The sequence below is a fragment of the Parasteatoda tepidariorum genome, chromosome 5 (genome assembly GCF_982258835.1).
Source record: "Parasteatoda tepidariorum strain Cologne lab strain chromosome 5, Ptep-v5.0, whole genome shotgun sequence".
Lineage (NCBI taxonomy): Eukaryota > Metazoa > Arthropoda > Arachnida > Araneae > Theridiidae > Parasteatoda > Parasteatoda tepidariorum.
Window position 1 is genome coordinate 71,096,422 of NC_141759.1, and position 20,352 is coordinate 71,116,773.

General features: G+C 28.5%; 3 protein-coding genes across 3 annotated transcripts; 1 reads left to right on the forward strand and 2 right to left on the reverse strand.

Moving 5' to 3' along the window:
• Nucleotides 1-112: 112 nt before the first annotated feature.
• On the forward strand, nt 113-1,633 carry LOC139426555 (protein FAM200A-like). The gene is made up of 2 exons (XM_087162848.1): nt 113-1,106; nt 1,164-1,633. Exons 1-2 carry the CDS (start codon nt 113-115, stop codon nt 1,631-1,633), a joined length of 1,464 nt encoding a protein of 487 aa, XP_087018974.1.
• Nucleotides 1,634-4,290: 2,657 nt separating this feature from the next.
• LOC107439407 (uncharacterized) lies at nt 4,291-4,689 on the reverse strand. Its single transcript, XM_016051994.3, has one exon. The coding sequence runs from the start codon at nt 4,687-4,689 to the stop codon at nt 4,291-4,293; it is 399 nt and encodes a 132-aa protein (XP_015907480.3).
• A 5,045-nt stretch (nt 4,690-9,734) lies between these two features.
• Nucleotides 9,735-15,366, reverse strand: LOC107439408 (uncharacterized). Its single transcript, XM_071185184.2, has 2 exons — nt 15,250-15,366; nt 9,735-10,772 (listed from the first exon to the last, which is right to left on the reverse strand). The coding sequence occupies exon 2, from the start codon at nt 10,747-10,749 to the stop codon at nt 10,288-10,290; it is 462 nt and encodes a 153-aa protein (XP_071041285.2). The 5' UTR covers nt 10,750-10,772; nt 15,250-15,366; the 3' UTR covers nt 9,735-10,287.
• Between the last annotated feature and the right edge of the window lie 4,986 nt (nt 15,367-20,352).

A 20,352-nucleotide genomic window follows, 5' to 3' on the forward strand; every position in this document is an offset into this window, starting at 1 on the left:
ATTAAAACGGCATCTCGAAAACGTACATGCAGATCACGTTGGCAAGACAATAGAATTTTTCCAAAGAAAATTGGAGAATTTAAATAAACAAAAAGAAATGTTTTCAAAGACCATGTCTGTTACACAAAAAGCATTGCTTGCGTCTTATAAGGTTTCTTATAGAATTGCTAAATGCAAAAAACCCCATGTAATAGAAGAAACTTTAGTGCTACCTGCAGCTATTGACATGGTAGCTACGATGCTAGGTGAATCATATGCTGATCAACTTAAAATCATTCCACTTGCAGATAATACGGTGGGAAGACGAATATCCGATATATCTGAAGATCTTTGCGATCAATTAATAGAAAAAGTAAAACTATCTTCTTTCGCGTTGCAAGTAGATGAGGCTACAGATGTTCTTAAGGATGCACACTTGATTACATATGTAAGATATGTTGTGGAAACTGATGTTAGAGAAGACATGTTATTCTGTAAACCTATTGAAGGCAATACTATAGCAAGTGAAGTTTTTAATATGATTGATAAATTTTTCAATGAATATAACATTCTGTGGGAGAACTGTGTTGGACTATGCACAGATGGAGCTCCATCTATGGCAGGAAAAAACGCTGGTCTACAGGCACTAGTTCGAAAGGTGGCTCCTCGGGCAAGTTGGACGCATTGCATGATTCATAGACAATCACTTGTTTCAAGAGATATGGGTGAAGATTTACTAACAGTATTTCAAGTTATTATAAGAGTTATAAATTTTATCAAAAATAGCCCATTAAGAGGAAGGCTTTTCGCAAAATTGTGTAATGACATGGGTTCAGAATATACATCACTTCTATATTATTGTGAGGCACGTTGGCTTTCTCGTTCCAAAGTACTTCAAAGGGTGTTTGAGCTAAAAGAAGAGATCGCCATATTCCTTACTGATAATAATAGAGATGAAGCAAACTTGTTTTATGACACGAAATTCCTTGTAAAACTTGTGTATTTAGTGGATATTTTTCAAAGACTCAGTACTTTAAATAAATCAATGCAAGGGCCTCAAATTCATGCTTTTGTCCAGAAAGACAAGGTTACTGCATTTATGAGAAAATTGGAACTGTGGATAATAAGTTTGAAAAATAATAACTTTGACATGTTTCCCACTTTTAAAATTACTTGTCTTGCAGATGAAATAGAAGAAAGTAAAGTTCTTATTATTAAACACTTGACCAGTTTAAGGGAGCAATTCTCGTTTTACTTTAAAGATCTTGACATGTCCAAATATGAATGGATTAGAAACCCGTTTGTGATTGAAAAATATGATGATTTTGGCCTTACGACAGCAGAGCAGGAAATGATATTTGACTTATCTAGTGACAGCACATTAAAGCAGATGTTTCAACACGAAAATAATATTGTCACGTTTTGGTTACGAGTAAAGAACGAGTTTCCTACTTTAACAAATAAAGCTTTAGAAATTTTATTGCCCTTTGTAACATCTTACTTATGTGAAACTGGGTTTTCTGCAGTAGCTGTCTTAAAGACAAAGTATCGATCTTGCTTAAAGATTGAAAAGGAACTGAGAACCGCGATATCTTCAATGATACCACGGTTTGACAAAATTTGTGCTGAAAAACAAGCTCACCCATCACATTAAATTTTTATAATGTTGTATTAATGTTGATTTCTATTTTTTGTACTTTTGTAAGATTTGTTTTTATTACATTATATTATTATTTCTTAAAATAGATAATTATTTTTTATGTATTTTTATACATAATATTGTATATTATTTTGTAGCCCATTAAATAAATTACAATATCAGATGAGTGTTTATGGAATTGGATTGTTAGAAAAATTAAGGGGGGCACAACAAATTTTTTTTTCAAAGAGGGGGGCGCAGGTACAAAAAGTTTGGAAAGCACTGTCTTACACTAATGTTTTTTTTAAATTTTTTAAATTTATTTATTGACCATAAACAATGACCATACCATAATGACCATACAATGGTACAATGACCATAAACCTGTAATTCTTACACTGACGTTTTTATATTCTAGATTATGTTAAATTTGTTATCACCTCTGGGCAAAAAGAATAAAATAAAATAAAATAAATAAAGGAAAGAAAGAAAGAAAGAAAAAACTATTTGAATTATTGAAGAAAAATGAATGAATATAATAATATAAAATAAAATTAACAGAAAGTATGGCAAACTCGAAGCGTCAAATTGCTTTTCAATGTATTTTTTGATAAAAATTTAATTCTTTATTTTCTATTTTTGAAATCTGAAATAAAAACAGAGATGGACAATAACTCTACGCAGTCACCAACGGCTATTGTGTTTAAAAAATTTATCCTTGGTTAAATATGTTTCATAAATTCAACAAACATTTTTAAATTGCTGCAGTTATTGTAGAAACATAAGATTGTGAAAACATTAAATACGAACGAAAAACTTCGTTTACAAAATAAATAAATATAAAGGCATAATGTAAACATCCGTTATAGGTCTTAAGGATTGATAACTCTTGACTTTTCTGATTAAATTGGGATCATGCTTTGAAAAACAAGAATTTGAATTCATAGTCGAAAATAAGGGAGTTCCATTTGATTTCCAGAAAGACCAGTTAATTATCAATTTATCAACCTAATTGCTAGTTGGCACTAATTAAGTAGCGATCATTCAACATAGAGAGTTTGAACGAAGGCAAATTAGTACGTAAAAATCCGGTGGTTACATCAGAAACTGTTAGGGGTAGTATTTTTTTTATGACTTTCGAGTTCTTTTTTTCTTGATAAGTGTTCTGATTAAAAACATACAAGCCGGGCCTAGGTAGAGCTTTAACATCCCCAATTTAGTCCATCACAAAAAAAGGATTTTTTAATAAATAATTTTTGTATTATTTTTACTTATGTTGGATGAAATAAAAATTATATTTTATATTCATAACAAACCTTTAATTTAAAAAAAAAAAAAATAATGTGCAAAATTAGGATTTTAATATTAAGCCATCGTTAAAAAATGTGTTTATGAGTTAAAAAAAATAAGTATGTAAACAATTTTACTATGTTTACATTTCTTTAACCCCTTGGGGACGGATGATTCATAAAAGCATTCGTACAAAATCAGAATCAAGTTGTAATTAAATAAAAAACGGTAACTTAAATGTAGTCGTTGCTAATTTGACAGACTTACTTTGCTTTTACTTTAATTATTGTTAGTTTAATCATATATATAATCAATGTTAATTCAAAGTATAACTAAATAGTTTTATTTTGAGCAAAGTAATGGTGAATTAAATAAATCAAACAATTATAACTCCGCCCACAAATAAACTGCTAAAGAAATACTTTGATTACCAGTTTTATATTTTTACCCTGATTGATACGGTTTTACGCTGTCACGTATTTGTGACAGTCGGCGCGAAAGGGTTAAAGATTATAAGAAAAGTAACAGTCGCTAACCATTTATTGCATTTTCAATAAACTGAAAAATTGCATGCTGTGGCCCTTAATAAACAAAAAAGTCTTAGCTATCTTCATTTCTTATAAGCACAAAAGTTATAAGGATAACAAAATATTTCTTAACTTTTTTATTAATAGATTACCTGTAAAATATTTATTTACCCTTCATTTAACAGTCGTCACACGTAATATTTATTTACCATTATTTCCTAACACACATAAAGATAATAACTTAATTCCCTACTGCAACTATTATTTTCTTTTTTACTTTAATTATTATCCAAAATTAAATATATAAGATTCTTTTATTATATCATAAAATAATCATGTGGTTCTACCTTATTGCGTAGCATTTTGTGTTAACTATACTTTATGACTGTTTTACAACTATCAAATATATATTAAATAAGTTACATCTATTTATTTTATTATAAATTATACGTAAAACTGTAAAGTGATATTAGTAGTTAACTTCTCGTACTGTTTCATAGCAATCTTTTTAGCAAAATCATTTTCAATAGTTTTTATATTCACCAAATATTGATTTATTAAACAAAAATAAGCTTGCGAATGGAGATGCATTGATCCTAATGTTTTTTTTTTTTTAATTTTCATTTCCAATGGCAAATTTATTGGACAGTAGTTACAGCACAATAAGAAAAGTAATATACAATAAAAGATGGTAGACATAATGCAGTAACTTGAGTCCATTGATTCAAAAGGTCTCGGGCTTCCCAATATCGCTCGGTTAGAGAAGACCTGCGCAAAGCAGGACAGTGCATAATATGGACGGCATCCATTTTCTCCCCAAGGTTACAAAGTGTGCAGATGGGAGAAGGAGCAATGTTAATTCTGCGAAGGAAGACAGTCGCGTCCAGTAGCCAGGCGGAATTCTGCCACAGCTCTACGCCTTGAACCAATATAGGATTTTGCTACTAAATCCCTCCAAGGTTTATCGGACACTCTTTTGGACAGGTCCATGAGGGAATGGTCTTTTATGCAATTTGTCACCATTTTCTTGATGGAATAAAATGGTATTGCGCGGGAAGGAATTTCAATAATTGAGGTGCCCTTCTTGCCCAAAAAATCTGTACTGTCGTTTCCTACAACTCCGCAGTGGGAGGGTATCCACTGAAGGACAATGTTTTTCCTGTGTGACTCAAGGCTTCGAAGGAGTCGTCGGCAGTCTATGACTTCAAGGGTTTTGGGATCGTCAGAGGAATTGATGGCTTGAACTGCGGCCATAGAGTCACAAAAAATAACTGCTTTTGTAAACTGGTCAAGGTGACAGTGAATTTGAGACAGAGTAGCTCGAATGGTGGTAATTTCACCATCAAATGTAGTTCCTTGTCCCACGGAAGTTTAAAATGAAAATAATTTTGAGTAGATTCCTGCCCCTAATGATCCTAAATGTAGCGGTATATAAAAAAAATGAAAAAACATTTTTTTTCAAGATTCCACAGATTAAGTTTCTAACTTCATTGAGATTTTTTTTATACCACTAAATGGTCCTAATGTAGCGGTATTAAAAAAAAAATATCAATAAAGTTAGAAATTTAATCTGTGGAATCTTGAGTTATCATATGTAATAAATATTTTTCTGAATTTTCAACTAAACAATTTTAAATTTTGATGCCACATTTCATTTCCTTCAAAAAAAAGGAAGAAAAAAAAGTAATAATTGTGTATAAATCGTGGAGGTAGGTGAAAGTAACGAGCAGAGGTGCTCGCAATTTATAATTTCGTCAATAATAATTTCGACCCAAGTCAATTAATAATTTCGTTTCCGGAAAATAAAAAAGAACTCAAAAACATTATACCAATACAAATACTTTTAGTGATGCAAAAATATTAAGAGTTGATGTTAAAATCATTTTAATTTATCTTCAGTGTGAATATTTTTATTGACAGAATTTTACACTTTACGAATGATGCGCCAATATATTACATTTACTCAATTACATTTTTAGTTAATTTTTTTGATAATAGATGGCAACAAAAGCAATCTTTCTAAAACAATACACTTAATAGTTTCTCAATTTTACGTATTATCTGGGATTCTTATTTAACTGTTGATCGCGCTAACTATGGGTGAGTTTAGCCAGCCTTACTTCGTCAGAGAGACCGCTGTAGACGTTTAGTTTGAGGACCTGTCCATTGAATAGCCCCTGGCGGAATCCAACTCTTTTTTTTCTTCTCCAATCTATTCTTTCGAAATTTTCATTGCATTCAAAATTGTCTTCGATAGTTTCACAAAAAAGAAGAATAATAAAAGTTTCCTTTTTATTTTTCGTCAGCAGCATTAGTATTGAGTTCGATACTCGTAACGTTAGATACATATACATATTAGAAATATTTGCAAATTAATCGTTTTAATTCTTTTTTTTTCTTTTTTCTGAAATTTCTTTTGGTTTAGCTTAGGTTTTAAAAAAAACTAAAAATTTCTGAATCGAGCATAAAAACTCACATGTGAGTGTTTATCAATATAAAGCAAATTATAATTGAAAACAGAACCATGAAGTTCCATTTGATTTCGAAAATATTTCTGTATTATTTATTGTTATTTCAGTTATCGGTATAAATTCATAATTATTTAAATTTAAATGATAAATAAAATGCATTCAACCTCTTGAATTAAAAAAAAAGTTTTAAAAATCTTAATTCCTGAATTATTATTAATTTGAAATTAAGTAAAAATTTCCCATAAGTATAGATAAGCATAGAAAAAAAAAGCATAAAATATTTTGAGCTTTGTAATAATTAAAAAGAGATTTTAAAATAATTGCAATATTATAATTTAGTAAATTTCCCATAAAAATACAAATAGCTAATTTTCACAACTTTTATTTTTATTTATTCGCTAAAGTATTATAGTATTGTGATCAAAAGAAATATTTAAAACACGAAGATTTAATGTTATGATGAATTCAATAAGATTGTTATAGTATACCATATGATAAATATTTAGATTTGAAGCTGGACTTACTATTACTTGAATATTTATACTTATATAACTTGAATATTTATACATTATTCAAATATTATTATTGATAAAATTATTTTGTTTCTTGAAAACAAATCCTAATTAATCCTAATTAACAAATCCAAGACACTTGTGCTTCATTTTTTACCAAAAAAATAAATAAGTAAATAAATGAATAAAAATATGTGGGCGTTTTTCTTTTTTCTTAAAGCACAGTCTTAAATAACTGCCAATTCTTCCGGATTTTAAAATTGATTGATTTAAAGTCAAAAGTTGTTCAGGGAGTCAATATTTTATTTTGTGCATTGTACGATGGACAATACCTGAGGTACTTCTTGAAACAAAAGATTATTAAGTCAATCATTTATAATTTCTTTCTCTATATGTATGAGTCCTTTTATTTTTGATAAATGCAGATAATTAACCAAACTGTATACAAAAAAAAAAAAAAAAAAAAAAAAAAACAAGGAAAGATTTGAAAGAATAAAAGAGGTAAAAACAAGTAAAATAGTTTACTATTTTCGATTTTTACAGTCTTTTTAGCGAAATTTACTTTAAAATGAAGGAAATTTATCATTGCAAGTTTTATTTAAGAATATATTAGATGAGGTCCTGACCCATCGGTCGACTTAGTTGGCACGCATATGATTTAATTAAATGATACAAATATTGGGAGTTATTAAATTAATTTTTGTTTCTCGTCAGTCTGTATTCTTCTTGACAGAATGTTCATTATTCGAAAAATGATTCGACAAGTATATCACTTTAATATAACTTCACATTTTTATTTAATTTTTTCGATAATAGATGGCAGCAACACAATTCATATATTTACTTATTATTTTAGATTCTTACTTCAATGTTAGATCACATATCTTTGTCGAGTGGGCTTAGCCAAGTGGTTACTTCGTCAGATATTGCTATTATTTTCATTTGAGACTCTTCGCTTGACCATCCGCTGGCGCAGTCCCACTTTTTTTTCACGTCTCCTATTTTTGATGTCGTAATTTTACATTATATGTTAAATTTTTTTCAATATTTTCACAAAATATAAGAGAATATCAATAAATATATATTTTTTTTCTCTTCGCTTGAATAGTCGTGAGTTCGATACCCACGGTGGTCTGATTTTTAAAAATTTATAAGGATATACATAAACTTGCAAAGTGACTGTTAATTTATAGTTAATAATTCGTTACTATTTATTTGAATGAGAAAAACTTTTTCCTCTACTCAGTTCATTCAAATTTATATTCCGAGTTATCAAAAAAAAATAGTAAGACTTTTTTAACTTTTTCCATCGGCATGATTACCTTTTCTTCCCCATTACTTTCGTCCTAATTTCCCTAGATATTTTCTAAAGTGAAATGAAACAAAAAGACTTAAAAATACATGGAATTTTATTAAAAAAATATTTAACATCTTAAAATAAAAAATAACATAAACACCGAGTAATTATCACTCTTTCTGTATATATATTTAAATCATCTTTTTTATGCAGTAAAAGACAATACTTAAAACCAAATTTATTAAGACAGGAATAAAATATTAAAACAGTAGATTTGTTACCGTTGCTAATTTCTTTTTTCGGTAAAATGATTTGTTGCCCACGCTTTCAGGTGCACCAATAAGGTCTGCCAACGTTTCTACCACAGTAAGGCAGATAGAACAGAAAACATCCATGCCTTTTCCGGGGATTCGAATTCAGGTCCTTTCTGATGCGTGGTTAGCTTCCTGACAGCTACACAGTCCGGCCAGGATTGAAAAAACAAACAAACAATGTTTCGGGAAAAATGCTTAAATTGCTTTATAATCATTAAAACATTCAATAATACCAGTTCATAATATACTTTGTACTCCAAGAAATTCCTAATGGTAAAATTAATGGACGTTTTGTACCAGAATTATGATAAGGAAAAAAATAAACTGTTTCCCGTACTTGGATAAAAATGTCGAACTTAATATTTTTATTAACCTCAGCAAAAATATGACTGATGTATTTTTATAATAAAAAACAGTAAGGAATATTAACATTTACTGTGAATTTGTTTTGTTAAGGAATAGCAGAGCGATTCTTTATTTCTTCTGTAATATTTATGTAATTTATAGTATAATTTAGTATATTTAATGTTTACTAATGTGAATAGAATAGTTATATATTAGGACAGTGTTTATTCAAAATGTTTTTGAATTGAATTATCCCTTTAGCCAAACAAGTCACTTCTACGTTAAGTAATAAATGTAATTCTTTGTTCATGGTTTCTGTTATTTGAAATTTAAAAGAAACGCTAACGTTTGCAGCAAAAATAAGTATGTTTATCCCGTATTTTGTGTATGTAGAAAATCGACATTCAACAATCATGTCTCAAATTTGTATCGTTGACTTTGATTTAATTAAATTTTAAAAAAAATATATTAAATATTTTTGTAAGAATCGTTACAGTGTTTCTTTATAAATGTCTACATCCTTAGTTTAAAGTATTTATTTTAAAAATGTTCAATTCTTTACTACAGATATTGCATTTTTAAATCATCACCGTCATTAGAATCCTTTGAAACTTATAGATTGAAATGAGAATTTGGACAGTATACATTTATTTAATTTCAGGTTTGAAATATGAATGGAAAAAATTCATTACACTTGGTTTGAATTATAATAAATAAATGCATAAATAAAGCTGAATAAATTTTTTAAATAAAAACATGCAATCAATTTTAAGAAAATTATTTATTTTAATTTAATTAAATTGATTTTGTAATTAATGTATGCGAATTACTATTAAAATGCGATAAGTTATTGCATACTTGAATTTAACAAATTTATTTTTGAAATGATTTTGTAAAATGATCTAATTAATCTGCTAATTATCATTTTTTTTTCTTTTAAATTTGTCATTTTAAAAAATAGAATAATTAGAAATATCTGCTTTAGTGCTGTTATCTAAAAGTATCTATGGAACTAAAAAAAAGAAAACAGAAATGCATAAGAATAAATGATTTTATGCTAATGCAATGGCTAATACTCATATCAACTAAATAGTTATAGATTTTACAAGTTTTATTTTGAAATACTAAATAATTATTTGAATTTTAATTTACTTTGTTACTTTAATAATAAAGATAAATTAGAAAAAAAGAAGAAAAAAAGAATGGAGCATGAAAATTCATACTGGAGGGTTTATCACAATAAGATCAAAGAAATTTTCAAAGTAGATCAAAAGCTTTAGAACTGTGCTTGATAATTTTCGAAGATTAACATCATTATCAAAAATTAAATTCGACGCAAAATAAAAAAAACCTCATTTGATTTCAATAATATTTTTAAAGTATTTATTGTTTTTCAATCAATACATTTTTAAACTTATCGGAATAAATTCATGATTATTTAAATTCAAATATATAACATCATAAATAACAATTATAAAATTTCGCAAACAATTTAATAAAATTAAGTTTAAAAATATTAGTTTACGAAATCTTAAGAAAAATTTTAAGTAAAAATTGCCAATAAACATTCTTAATAAATTAAAGAAAAAACTGTAAAGAAATATGAACTTCGTTACATTATTTAATTAAATAAAATGTGTTTTAAAATAATTGCAACACTTTCATTTATTAAATTCTCCATAAAAATACAAATGACTAATTTTTACAATTTTCCTTTTCATTTATTTGTTTAAGTATTAATATTGCAATCAAAATAAATATTTTAAACATAGAGATGAAATAATATGTTGAATTCAATAAGATTGTTAATTTATACTATAGGTATGTTTGGTGTACACAATTATAAAACATTCAGTTCATTGTCTGAATGAATAAATATTCCATATGTATATACATTTTATATATTTATTTCCTCAGTCACTCATTTTGAACGTTTCTGTCCGATAATCAGATTCAATTTGATTCTGAATAAAACTGAGTGTTTGTTCAACAATATCACTCACTTCTTGCTGGGATTCACTTGATTCACATATGCACATTTTGTCATCACTTTTTTCAACAAAATGTTCTAAATTGTCTCTTTCTTCACGTGTGGTGTCGCCATCTTGTGAAGAATTAAGGAAGCTTTCTTCCAGTGCAACACCGGAATCGTTGTGGAGGGCTTCAGCAAGGTGACTTTGTTGCTTCACCAGGTGTTCGTTAAGGCCGGCTGGAAGGGGATGATCGGGGGCTAGTCCTTCCTCTTCCAGTAAAAACCTAATGGCTTCCTTGGCACAAGCGCGAAAACCAGCGAGTAGTAGATGAAAATAACGGTCGTCCTCTGCTTCAGATGAGCCTAATTCTATGTCCTCGCTTAAATCTGGAGCATCCGGCATGGTTTTGTATGTAGTCTATTTTTCTGCGGGAAGGAAATTAAAAGTAAAACTATCAAAAAATTCCAATATAAGGAAAATGGAATAAATGTAAATGATATGTGCGTCCCTAATTTAGAATTTCACTAAATAGAAACTGTGTTTAATCATTTCAAAAAGCAGTTAGTAAAAAAATGAATCACTAATTTTCGACTACAAAAATACAACACTTTCCAAACTTTAGGTAATTAAAAATTATTAACAGATAGTATTTACAAAAAGGTTGATTGGAACTGCACAGAAGAGATAGTTTCTTATTTTAATTGTAAACAATATTACAGTACCTAAAATGTCACAATTAACTTTCTTAATGATATTGTTAAAATTTAGTTTAATTAATTATTTAGTTTTAAAGATTGTTCCAAAATTAACGCAAGTTGTAATTTTGATGGAAAACTTTGGGTTCTTATTTCAAAATTGTGATTTTTATGCAACAAAGAGTTATACGAGACAGCATATCGCGTAATAAATTTGCTGTTTCATACGCAAACGCGAAATTTTCTATGACCGATCTTTTCCAAATGTGTTGGAATTCATTTGCTTTTTATAGGACACTTCATTTGAATGATAGTCAATTTTATTCTTTAAGAAACAGGATTGTTGGCTTAAACCATAGAATGCAGAAAAACCTAAAGAATAAAAGTTTCTCAGAATTAATATTTAACTGACCAATACCGCCATGAGCGGCATTGGACATTTATTTATTGAATTTAATACTGCTCGAATGATGGCAAAAATTCTTTTTTTTCTTTATCACTCTTATTGTTGTTATATTTAATTTAGTCATAATTAATTATATAAATAAATTTATAATTAATATTTTAATTTATTGAAGTTATTATTATAAATAATTAATTATAACAATAAATTAGGAAAAAAACCTTCCAGGCCGTAAAGAGTTAAAGCGCGTGATAACAACCAGAAAATGACACAACAATACTTCAAATATCGTTCGGCAATGAAAACCTTTTGTTCTTCCCTTTATTTTTCTTCTTTTTGTAGCCATGGAAACTGTAATCTGTATTTCTGTTATTTTTATTTTTCGTTGGCAAAATTTAACAGCTCAAATTTCTTTCTTGAACTTAGCGCCATTTAATGGCATACCTTTTAAACGCATGATTTATTATTATATATAAAGTATTTTGTTTGTTAATTACCTACTTCCAAAGATTTTATTTTTAACAAAATCGCCGTTTTTTCATCCGCATTTTAGAATCAAATAGTTGTTGATTCTTCGGCATTTTAAAATGTGACTCTATTTCTTAATTAAAAAGCTCAAATAATTCAAAGATATGTTTAGCCTACAGGCCTGGAATAGAAACGAAAAGAGAAAAACTGGTAGTGAAAAACTATTTAGCTTATAGCTGGTTTTCGTGAGGAGGAGTAACATATGCTCTAATTATTGCTGATTATAAACTATTCATAGCTATTTGCTTTTTTTTAGGGCAAGAAACAGTTTTAAATAAATGTTTTAACTGTTATAAAAGAAATCTTAGTATCCACGGATATCGTATTCTCCCAAAAACAAGCTAGAATAAAAAATTAAAAAAATTAATTTTTTCTAACCAGTTTTGCTATTTTTCGTCTTGAAATATATGACTCTGATCCCTGGTAGTCTTTTTTTTTTTTTTTTTTTTCAAATATGCTTCCTTTTTTAATTTTGTATTTGAGTTTGATTGCTAAGTTTCCCACATAAAATTAATTCGCAACAATAATAATAATAATTTCGAATTATTAACATATATATTGCAGAAATTTTTTAACTGCATACCATGATGGGTGCAGATGTATTGATAGGATTTAGTAATACTAAATGCAATCAAATATGATTGTAATTAAAACTTTCTATATCTCGAATGATGAAAAATAATCTAACCGAAACGACAACACCCTACTTTTAGAAAGCGGGAAAAGAGCATAATTAAAAAAAAAAAAATGAGGGTCGAACACCAGATGTTACAACCAGCTGTCGAATAACCCTCGTCTATAGAACGGCGAAATCGTGAACCTCTTCGATTTTAAAAAGAACGTTAGTTGAAAGATTTTATGTTTCTTTTTTCCTCACTCGTATAAAAAGTCGATGAATATTTGTTCATGATTTCTAAATTCCAGGACAATTTTTTTCTTAATTGTAACATATTTTATTATTTTATAACTTAGTGTTCGTATTATTCTAAACATTATCCTTGTTTATGAATTTAAATTACATAATTGGCATTAAAGTTCCTTTAGTACGAATTATTTTTTTTCTCCAGACAAAAGCATAAAATTTTTCTAGATTGAAATAATCACAATTTCTAACATTACATTTTTTTAAAGTTCATTTTAACGTCAATAGCCTTTAATAAAGTATCAATTTTGAAATAAATTATACACTCACCTTTTTTCGGTAGTTTTAACATCTGTAGAAAATTGTCAATATTTAATAAAGCAATTAGCAAATGCGTGAAAGAACTTCTCCAACAAATATTTCCCTTACAGTACAATCAAGAAATAAATTAACTATATTATTAACCGTTTTTAAATATACCTAGAATACGTTTGGATATTCATAAAAAAAATAAATACATTATAGCCTATTAATGCTCAACATTTTAAATAATAGTACGAGAAGAAAAGCTATTTTTAAAAGTAATCGTATATATTTGTTTCTGTCAAGCAATGATTTTAGCTTTCCCAATATTCACAGTTATATACATTTTAAAATATTGATACAAAGAACTTTATGAAAAAAGTGGTACCACATTTGTGACTAAATTAAGCGACATTTTATTCCTGTTCTTACCAATTAGGTTAAAAGAAGAATTAAAAAACATTTTCAGAATATATCTCAGATTTTTTTTATTTTTAATATTGTTAATATTCTTTGGATACGAATGTTGTGGCCCTTCAGCGTTCTTGGATCATATTTTGTCACTTATAATCGCATTGACGAAAAAAATATTAGCTCAAATGTATTGCTTTAATAAATGGTATAGAGCGATTTCAGAATTGAATGTATTTCCTAAGCAGAAAAAAAAACTTCAATAGTGTTGACGTAAAATATCTACGGATCATGGGTTAAAGTCCCTTAGCCGTCAAGCTGACCGTGGGAGGTTTGCGTGGTTTTCCTCTCCATGTAACTCAAATGCAGGTTAGTTCCGTGGTAGAAAAATTTATACATTCACACTTTATTCTTTTTTTAATATATGGGATTTAAAATGATTTTGAGTACCATAATACTTAAACATTTGAAATATGTAATCTGTATAGTAGATGTGTTGGCTCTCTTAATTGTGTTTTAGTGTTGACTAAATTTGAATGAAATACTAGAACTTTAAACATCTAAATTTTAATGAATCAATTGAAATGGCATTTCTCTAGAACTCGATAGAAACTTTTTTAAAAGAGTAAAAGATGGCAGGTATTAACTGAAAGTTAGCAAACAAAAGTTCTAACTTAATATGAAGTTATCAGAACATTTAAAGTTTTTTTTTTTAAATTTCATTCTCACTGAAAAATAGCTCTGTGGTAAGTTTTAGAACTTAATATTGACACTTAAATGGTCAATATGCTGTGGAAATTGTAATATCTTTTTTTCATTCAAAAATAATCGAAGACTATTTTAAGTCTCCTACTATTATTTTGATTTTTTACGATGAGAAAACTGTAAACAATAATTTTGATTATATTCAGGTTAGCGGAGGGGGGGGGGTATTTCTGCCTGCAATATAATTGTCATTACATTACCAATTAATAAAATTCTCTTTGGAAAAGAGTTAAGTTGGTCCGTATATGGCTGTAACCTTTTGACGCAGAATTTTTATTAAACATATTTTTCATGCTTTTTTTTTATTATTTTGTATTAATTTAGGTCAAAATAAGTGAAAAATATTGTAATTATAATTTACGGTTCTGAATATATTTCATAGTCCTGAAGTACAGCATGAGACACCGGTGTCTTTTAGCACCAAAAGTAAAATCTTCCAAACACGGCTCACAATAATTTTTCAAATTTGCACTTATTTAGATTAAAGAAAAACAGATATCCATCATTGAAATTTCTGTAATTTACAAAATCAATTATTGATAAATTTTTGAATATGAATAGAAAAAACAAATCTATCAAGATTTTTAATTCTTCGAATTTTACTACAAATATAATTGATATATATATATATATATATATATATATATATATATATATATATATATATATATATATATATATATATATATATATATATATATATATATATATATATATATATATATATATATATATATATATATATATATATTGGGTACAAAAAGAAAACGATTGCATAGACAGACAACAATTTAATATGTACTGTTAAAAAAAATATTTTACAATGTGCTCTGATATTTTCCTAATAAATATTTTTGTGACTCGTCTAATTAATGAATAAATGTGATACGTGCAAACTTCATGTGCTGTGCATTAAATATTCATATTTTTCTTACCATTCGCGTCAAAATTCGAGAGATATCAGCCAAACATACGTTCTCCGTCCTGCTCGTTTTTCATCTGGCGCGTGTCGGGCACGCGCCGAACTTAACGCTCGACGACCCTCTTTTCATTCCCTTCCCCTCCAAAACATACCCACTTCAACGTCACGCTATTGGGTGAATATCTCAGGAAGTAAGGTTCCTTCATGCGATTCGTATAATAAAAGAATATTTTCCAAAGAAATTTCTTATTTCCTTAAGGACATCCTAGACTAGAACTTCAGATATTAAAGAAAAATGCATCCAATTTTTGATTGGAGAATCTATCTAGAGTTCGATAAGTTTCTTTCGATAATTTCCATTATTTTTTCCTCTTCTTAACTTGAGCATTTTAATTTTCAAATCTGTGGAAAAAAGAACGGGGAAAAAAATAACAGAAAACAAACTATGGAAAAGTTAAAATCTCATCGTCTGCTCACACGATAATATCCACGAAATAGAGCTCTTTTTAATATTGTATTAATATAGCCAAAGCAAAATATATCAATACAATAGTGTGAGGAGCAATAATAAAAAAAGAAGAGGAAAAAAAGGAAAATCGAAATCAAAATGAAACATCAAGCGAAAAATACTTTAAAAAAAAAAAAAAAAATTTCAAGCAAAAAAAAAAAAATTTAAGAAGAACGTTTTTATGTTAATAATAAATTTCATGTTAAAGTTTTAATTGTAAAATAATGTTAATGTTCTCATTTTCATATTAAAAAAAATGTTTTATTTTCATTTCGATTTTTGGTGTGGTTTTTTTTTTTCGATTTTTTTCCTGTTCGAATACAAGTGATGGTAGTCGATACGAGTTCCACACCTGGCTCGTACCGACCACAGTGCTGACGTAAAATATCCTCAGTGATAGACGGATCATGGGTAAGAGTGCCTTGCAGCCAAGCAAACCATGAGATGATTCCATAGTTTTCGCTTAACGTAAATGCGGATGAGTTGCAAAAAAAAAAAAAAAAAAAAAATCCTCCACGAAGCTAAATTTCAATAATTTGATCTAGTTCTAGAGCAGGGGTTTCCAACTTACATGAGGCCAGGGGCTACAATTAAAAACACAAATCAAATGGCGGGCCGCAACTTTATCAAAATTTTATGTAGGATTCTTTTATGTTTGAAGGAACATTAAATATTACTGTCAGATTTTTACCAAGTTGTACAAGACAAAAGTATTGCATTACAAATTAAAATAAGATGTAGATTTTTAAAAATATTTAATTGCATATTAAAAAATTCGGGCTACAATAACTTTAATGTGTTCCTATGTATTAAACAATTAATGTGCAACAGATATCTATTTATTAAGATATAAAACTTTAAAAAGGTTGGTATTAAAATTTACATAGTAGCACACAAAATGTTCAATGAGAAAATTGAGGTTTGTCTGCTGCAACCACCAGAGAATAGATATTTACATTTTAAATTTAAAATTTACAAATGTGTGTGTAAATATTTTAGTCCAAAATGAGTGGTTTCAAAAAGTTAAATCGGAGAATTTCTTCGAGAAAATTTCTGATACACACATGCTAAATTATACTCACAAAATACAAAAAAATTAAATAAAAAAGAGCAACATACACGATTATTTTTGTATTTGAATAAATATTTTCCTGGAGGCAAAACCTGAGAAGTAAATTTTTTTGCACCGTTGGTATGATAAATTTCACAGAGACGAAGAAATTATGTTTTTATTAACGAGAAAAGTATTTTAAACCCATACTGATTTTTTACGAAAATTGTTCGCAAAAAAATGACAACTAATATATTTTAGTTCGCGGGCCACAAATAAAAGCTTCGCGGGCCGCCAGTTGGAAACCACTGTTCTAGAGGCAACCACAAGGATATGGAGTTGAACATCAACTCTATGGTTGAACAGTGGTAGTAAACTCAAACTTGGGTCTGCAGTTCAACGACGGTTATTAAATAAAAGAAAATATCAATTGGTGAAAAACCGAATGGGTTTACCACAAAATTGACGCAAAATCGAAGCCGTCAAAAGGTGATCACTTGAATATGCAATTCAAAATTTTCGTAACAAATTAATTTCGTATTAAAAAAACGGAAAAACGCGTTTGATTCAATTTCATTTTAGCATAAATACAAAGAAACACTTCTTTAATATCCACAGCAATTGTGTATTGCTTTCGACGTGTTTTAAGATCTCATGAACTCGAATATTTCGTCGGCGTATAGTTACAATTTAAAAATTTATACAAAAAAAATTCCGCTGTATTGACCTTCATTACGCATAACAACAAATTCTCAGATAATAAATACATATTTAATTGTTGAAGCATATTACTTTGAACTCGACACAGCGCTGAAGTAAAATATCCTTAGTTATAGACGGATCATGGGTTAAAGTCCCTTTGTCATCAGGCTAACCGTGGAAGGCTTTCGTGGTTTTCCTCGCCATGTAACTCAAATAGAGGTTAGTTTCATCGAAAAACCCTCCTCCCCGAAGGCAAATTTATCCCAATACTTGATCCAGGAGTTCCCTTGTCTTCTGGATTGGGTTTAAAATTACAAGGCTACTGAGTTGCACATAGGTAGTCGTAAATCTCTTAAAATGTTTTTTAGCTTAAATGTGCTTTAGTTTCATGCTTTTGTCAATCTCTGCCCCTATGTGATTCCTCATTTTGAAAATTTTAATCACTTGTGTTTCTAGAGTTTTTATATATATATGTCTTTTTTGTTTTAAAAGAAAAAAATCCTGGAATTTGATACCTTTACTACTGTTGTGCCAGCCGTAATTCTGAGTTACAAACATCCTATATTTTCCATATGAAATTGTTTCCTTTTCTTAATTTTGCACCCCTACTGAAGATGCGACATCAATATCTCTTCTGATTGTTACTGTTTATTTTCTTTGTAATGTTTGTTTGCATTTAGTTCATTTCTAAGAAGCACTGTTTTCTGGATTTCATATTTAATATTCTACCTATTTGTTAAAAGTCTAATTTGAAAAATTTAAATATATTTGCTCATGTAATTGAACTGTTAAGCTCTCTTCGAACTTTCGGAGTGCCCCCGGATGCCCCCGGAAGCTTGTTATAGGTAGTCGTAAACTCAAAAATCGGGTTGGCTGTTCAATGACGGCCATAAAATAAATAAAATAAAATGCTTACTCTGTTAGTCTGAACCAGTCTATTAATAATTTTTGAGAAATTGTAAAGATATTTTATATAAGTTTAATAGGAAGAAAAAAAAAGTGTTTCTGCTTTTTTTTCTTTTCTCTTCTTTGAAAATTTAACAAAAACCGAAGATTCTTCCAAAAAAGTTGTTCGACTTCACGTGTTAGGTTTTGTTGGGACCGATAAGTTGTGGGAGAAATTTACACTCTGGTAGTTAGACATGCGAGGTTTTGTTTGTGATGTAGTGTTTAACATTGAATCGAATAAGATGAGTGACAAACCGATGAGACTATTAGTTTCGAAGTTATAAGGGTTTGATGTACATAAAATTCAGTTTTGTACTTTAACCCATTTATGTATCTGCCATTGCTTTCTAAAAGAGTAAGACTTCATTTCCTATGTGGACATAGGACTATGTAGACAAATGGAATATTTCTGTTAGTTCAAATGCTCTACTTAAATTTGGGCAAGTAGAAAAAACCTTGTAGCATTTTAGTATGTAGTTACATGACAAAACACTTGATAGTTGAGCGGCAAATAGAAAAACAAGGTTTTTATGCCGGAAAATATAATTTCTTGATTTTTATTTTAATTGTTATCTTAAACTATTTTAATTAATCGTTTTTAAAAATAGGAGATTTTAAGTTACTATGAATATGCTTTTTACATATTTAAATAGTTACTTTTGTAAAAGAGCAAATGGCTACAGAGGTCAGTACTGTGGACACGTTAACATAATTAGGGTTTCTATAGTAATTGAAAAAAATTCAATACTGGAAGTAAATTCACGTTTAACCTAGTGGGAATTTCCTCTTTTTAAATACCACTTTAACATTCAGTGGTAGCGCAACGTTTAGATACAGAAGCATACGTGTGCTGGGTGATATTGGAATTTTTAATATCCCGATAAATCGTCAGACGATATCGGTAACTTACGGTATATCGCTATTTTTTCAAACTAATTTACATATTTTTCATATTAAACAATGTTTTCTCGCCCAAATGAAGAAAAAAGACATGTTTTCCAACGCCCTTTTCATAATCATAATTTTAAAAGTAACCGAGTAGTAAAAATTTAACTATAAATAAAGAGGTAGAAAAAACACAGTTTTTGTGTTGACATATCAATAAAATAAATAAACAATCTCTTTGAGACAATACGTTATTTTCACGTCCACGGAAAGAAGTGACTAGTTTTTTCCTTTGTATGGACAATACTTTAAAGGCATTTTCAATATCATTTTCTCGTTTGTTCTTAAGTGATGCTTTGATTGAAAAATAAATAAATATAGAAACATGAAGAGCTTAGTGGAAAAACCATGTGACATTTTCAGAAAGGCTATAATCAGGATAAGAAGAAAAAAAGCTGTATCCGAACTATTTTATTATAGAATTCTTAGAATTTAATAATTCTCTGCCTTGTTTTATTTACCTCTGCCCAATTCGAACTAACAATATTGCAAGCATACTCAAAACTAATGTTATGTTAGTTATGTTAAGTTTAAAGTGGAAAAAAAAAACAATTCTGTTTCATTAAACATACGCATATTGATACAACTACTTTCTATTATTTTCTGTGATACATAAATATCCGTAAAAACGTTTTTCACTCGGTTCTACCACTAGACTCATCATGCGTGCCTAAAATGCATGGTATCTTATTTAACTTAAAATAAATGAAAAATAAGTTTAAAAAAGTGCAACTCCCAATAAATAAGTAAACAAATAAATTATCGCTACTTTACGTCTATGGCGCTACCAATTTTTTATGTTTCTGAAGGAAAAAAATTTGACAATTTTTTTTTGACAAGCGGCTGCAATGATAATCTATGTACGAAGATTAGTATTCTTCTCGCTTGTTGTAGACATTCTCGATACTGAACGAGATGCTGAAACTTTATATGACTTCCCAACTTCCCCTAAAAACGTTCTT

Excerpts from the sequence above, each read along its gene's own strand:
- LOC107439408 (XM_071185184.2), bottom strand. The coding sequence starts at position 10,749 with ATGCCGGATGCTCCAGATTTAAGCGAGGACATAGAATTAGGCTCATCT.
- LOC107439407 (XM_016051994.3), bottom strand. The coding sequence starts at position 4,689 with ATGGCCGCAGTTCAAGCCATCAATTCCTCTGACGATCCCAAAACCCTT.
- LOC139426555 (XM_087162848.1), top strand. The coding sequence starts at position 113 with ATGTCTGTTACACAAAAAGCATTGCTTGCGTCTTATAAGGTTTCTTAT. Across the intron at positions 1,107-1,163 it reads ATTGGAACTGTGGATAATAA|ATGAAATAGAAGAAAGTAAA; the intron begins GTTTGAAAAATA and ends CTTGTCTTGCAG.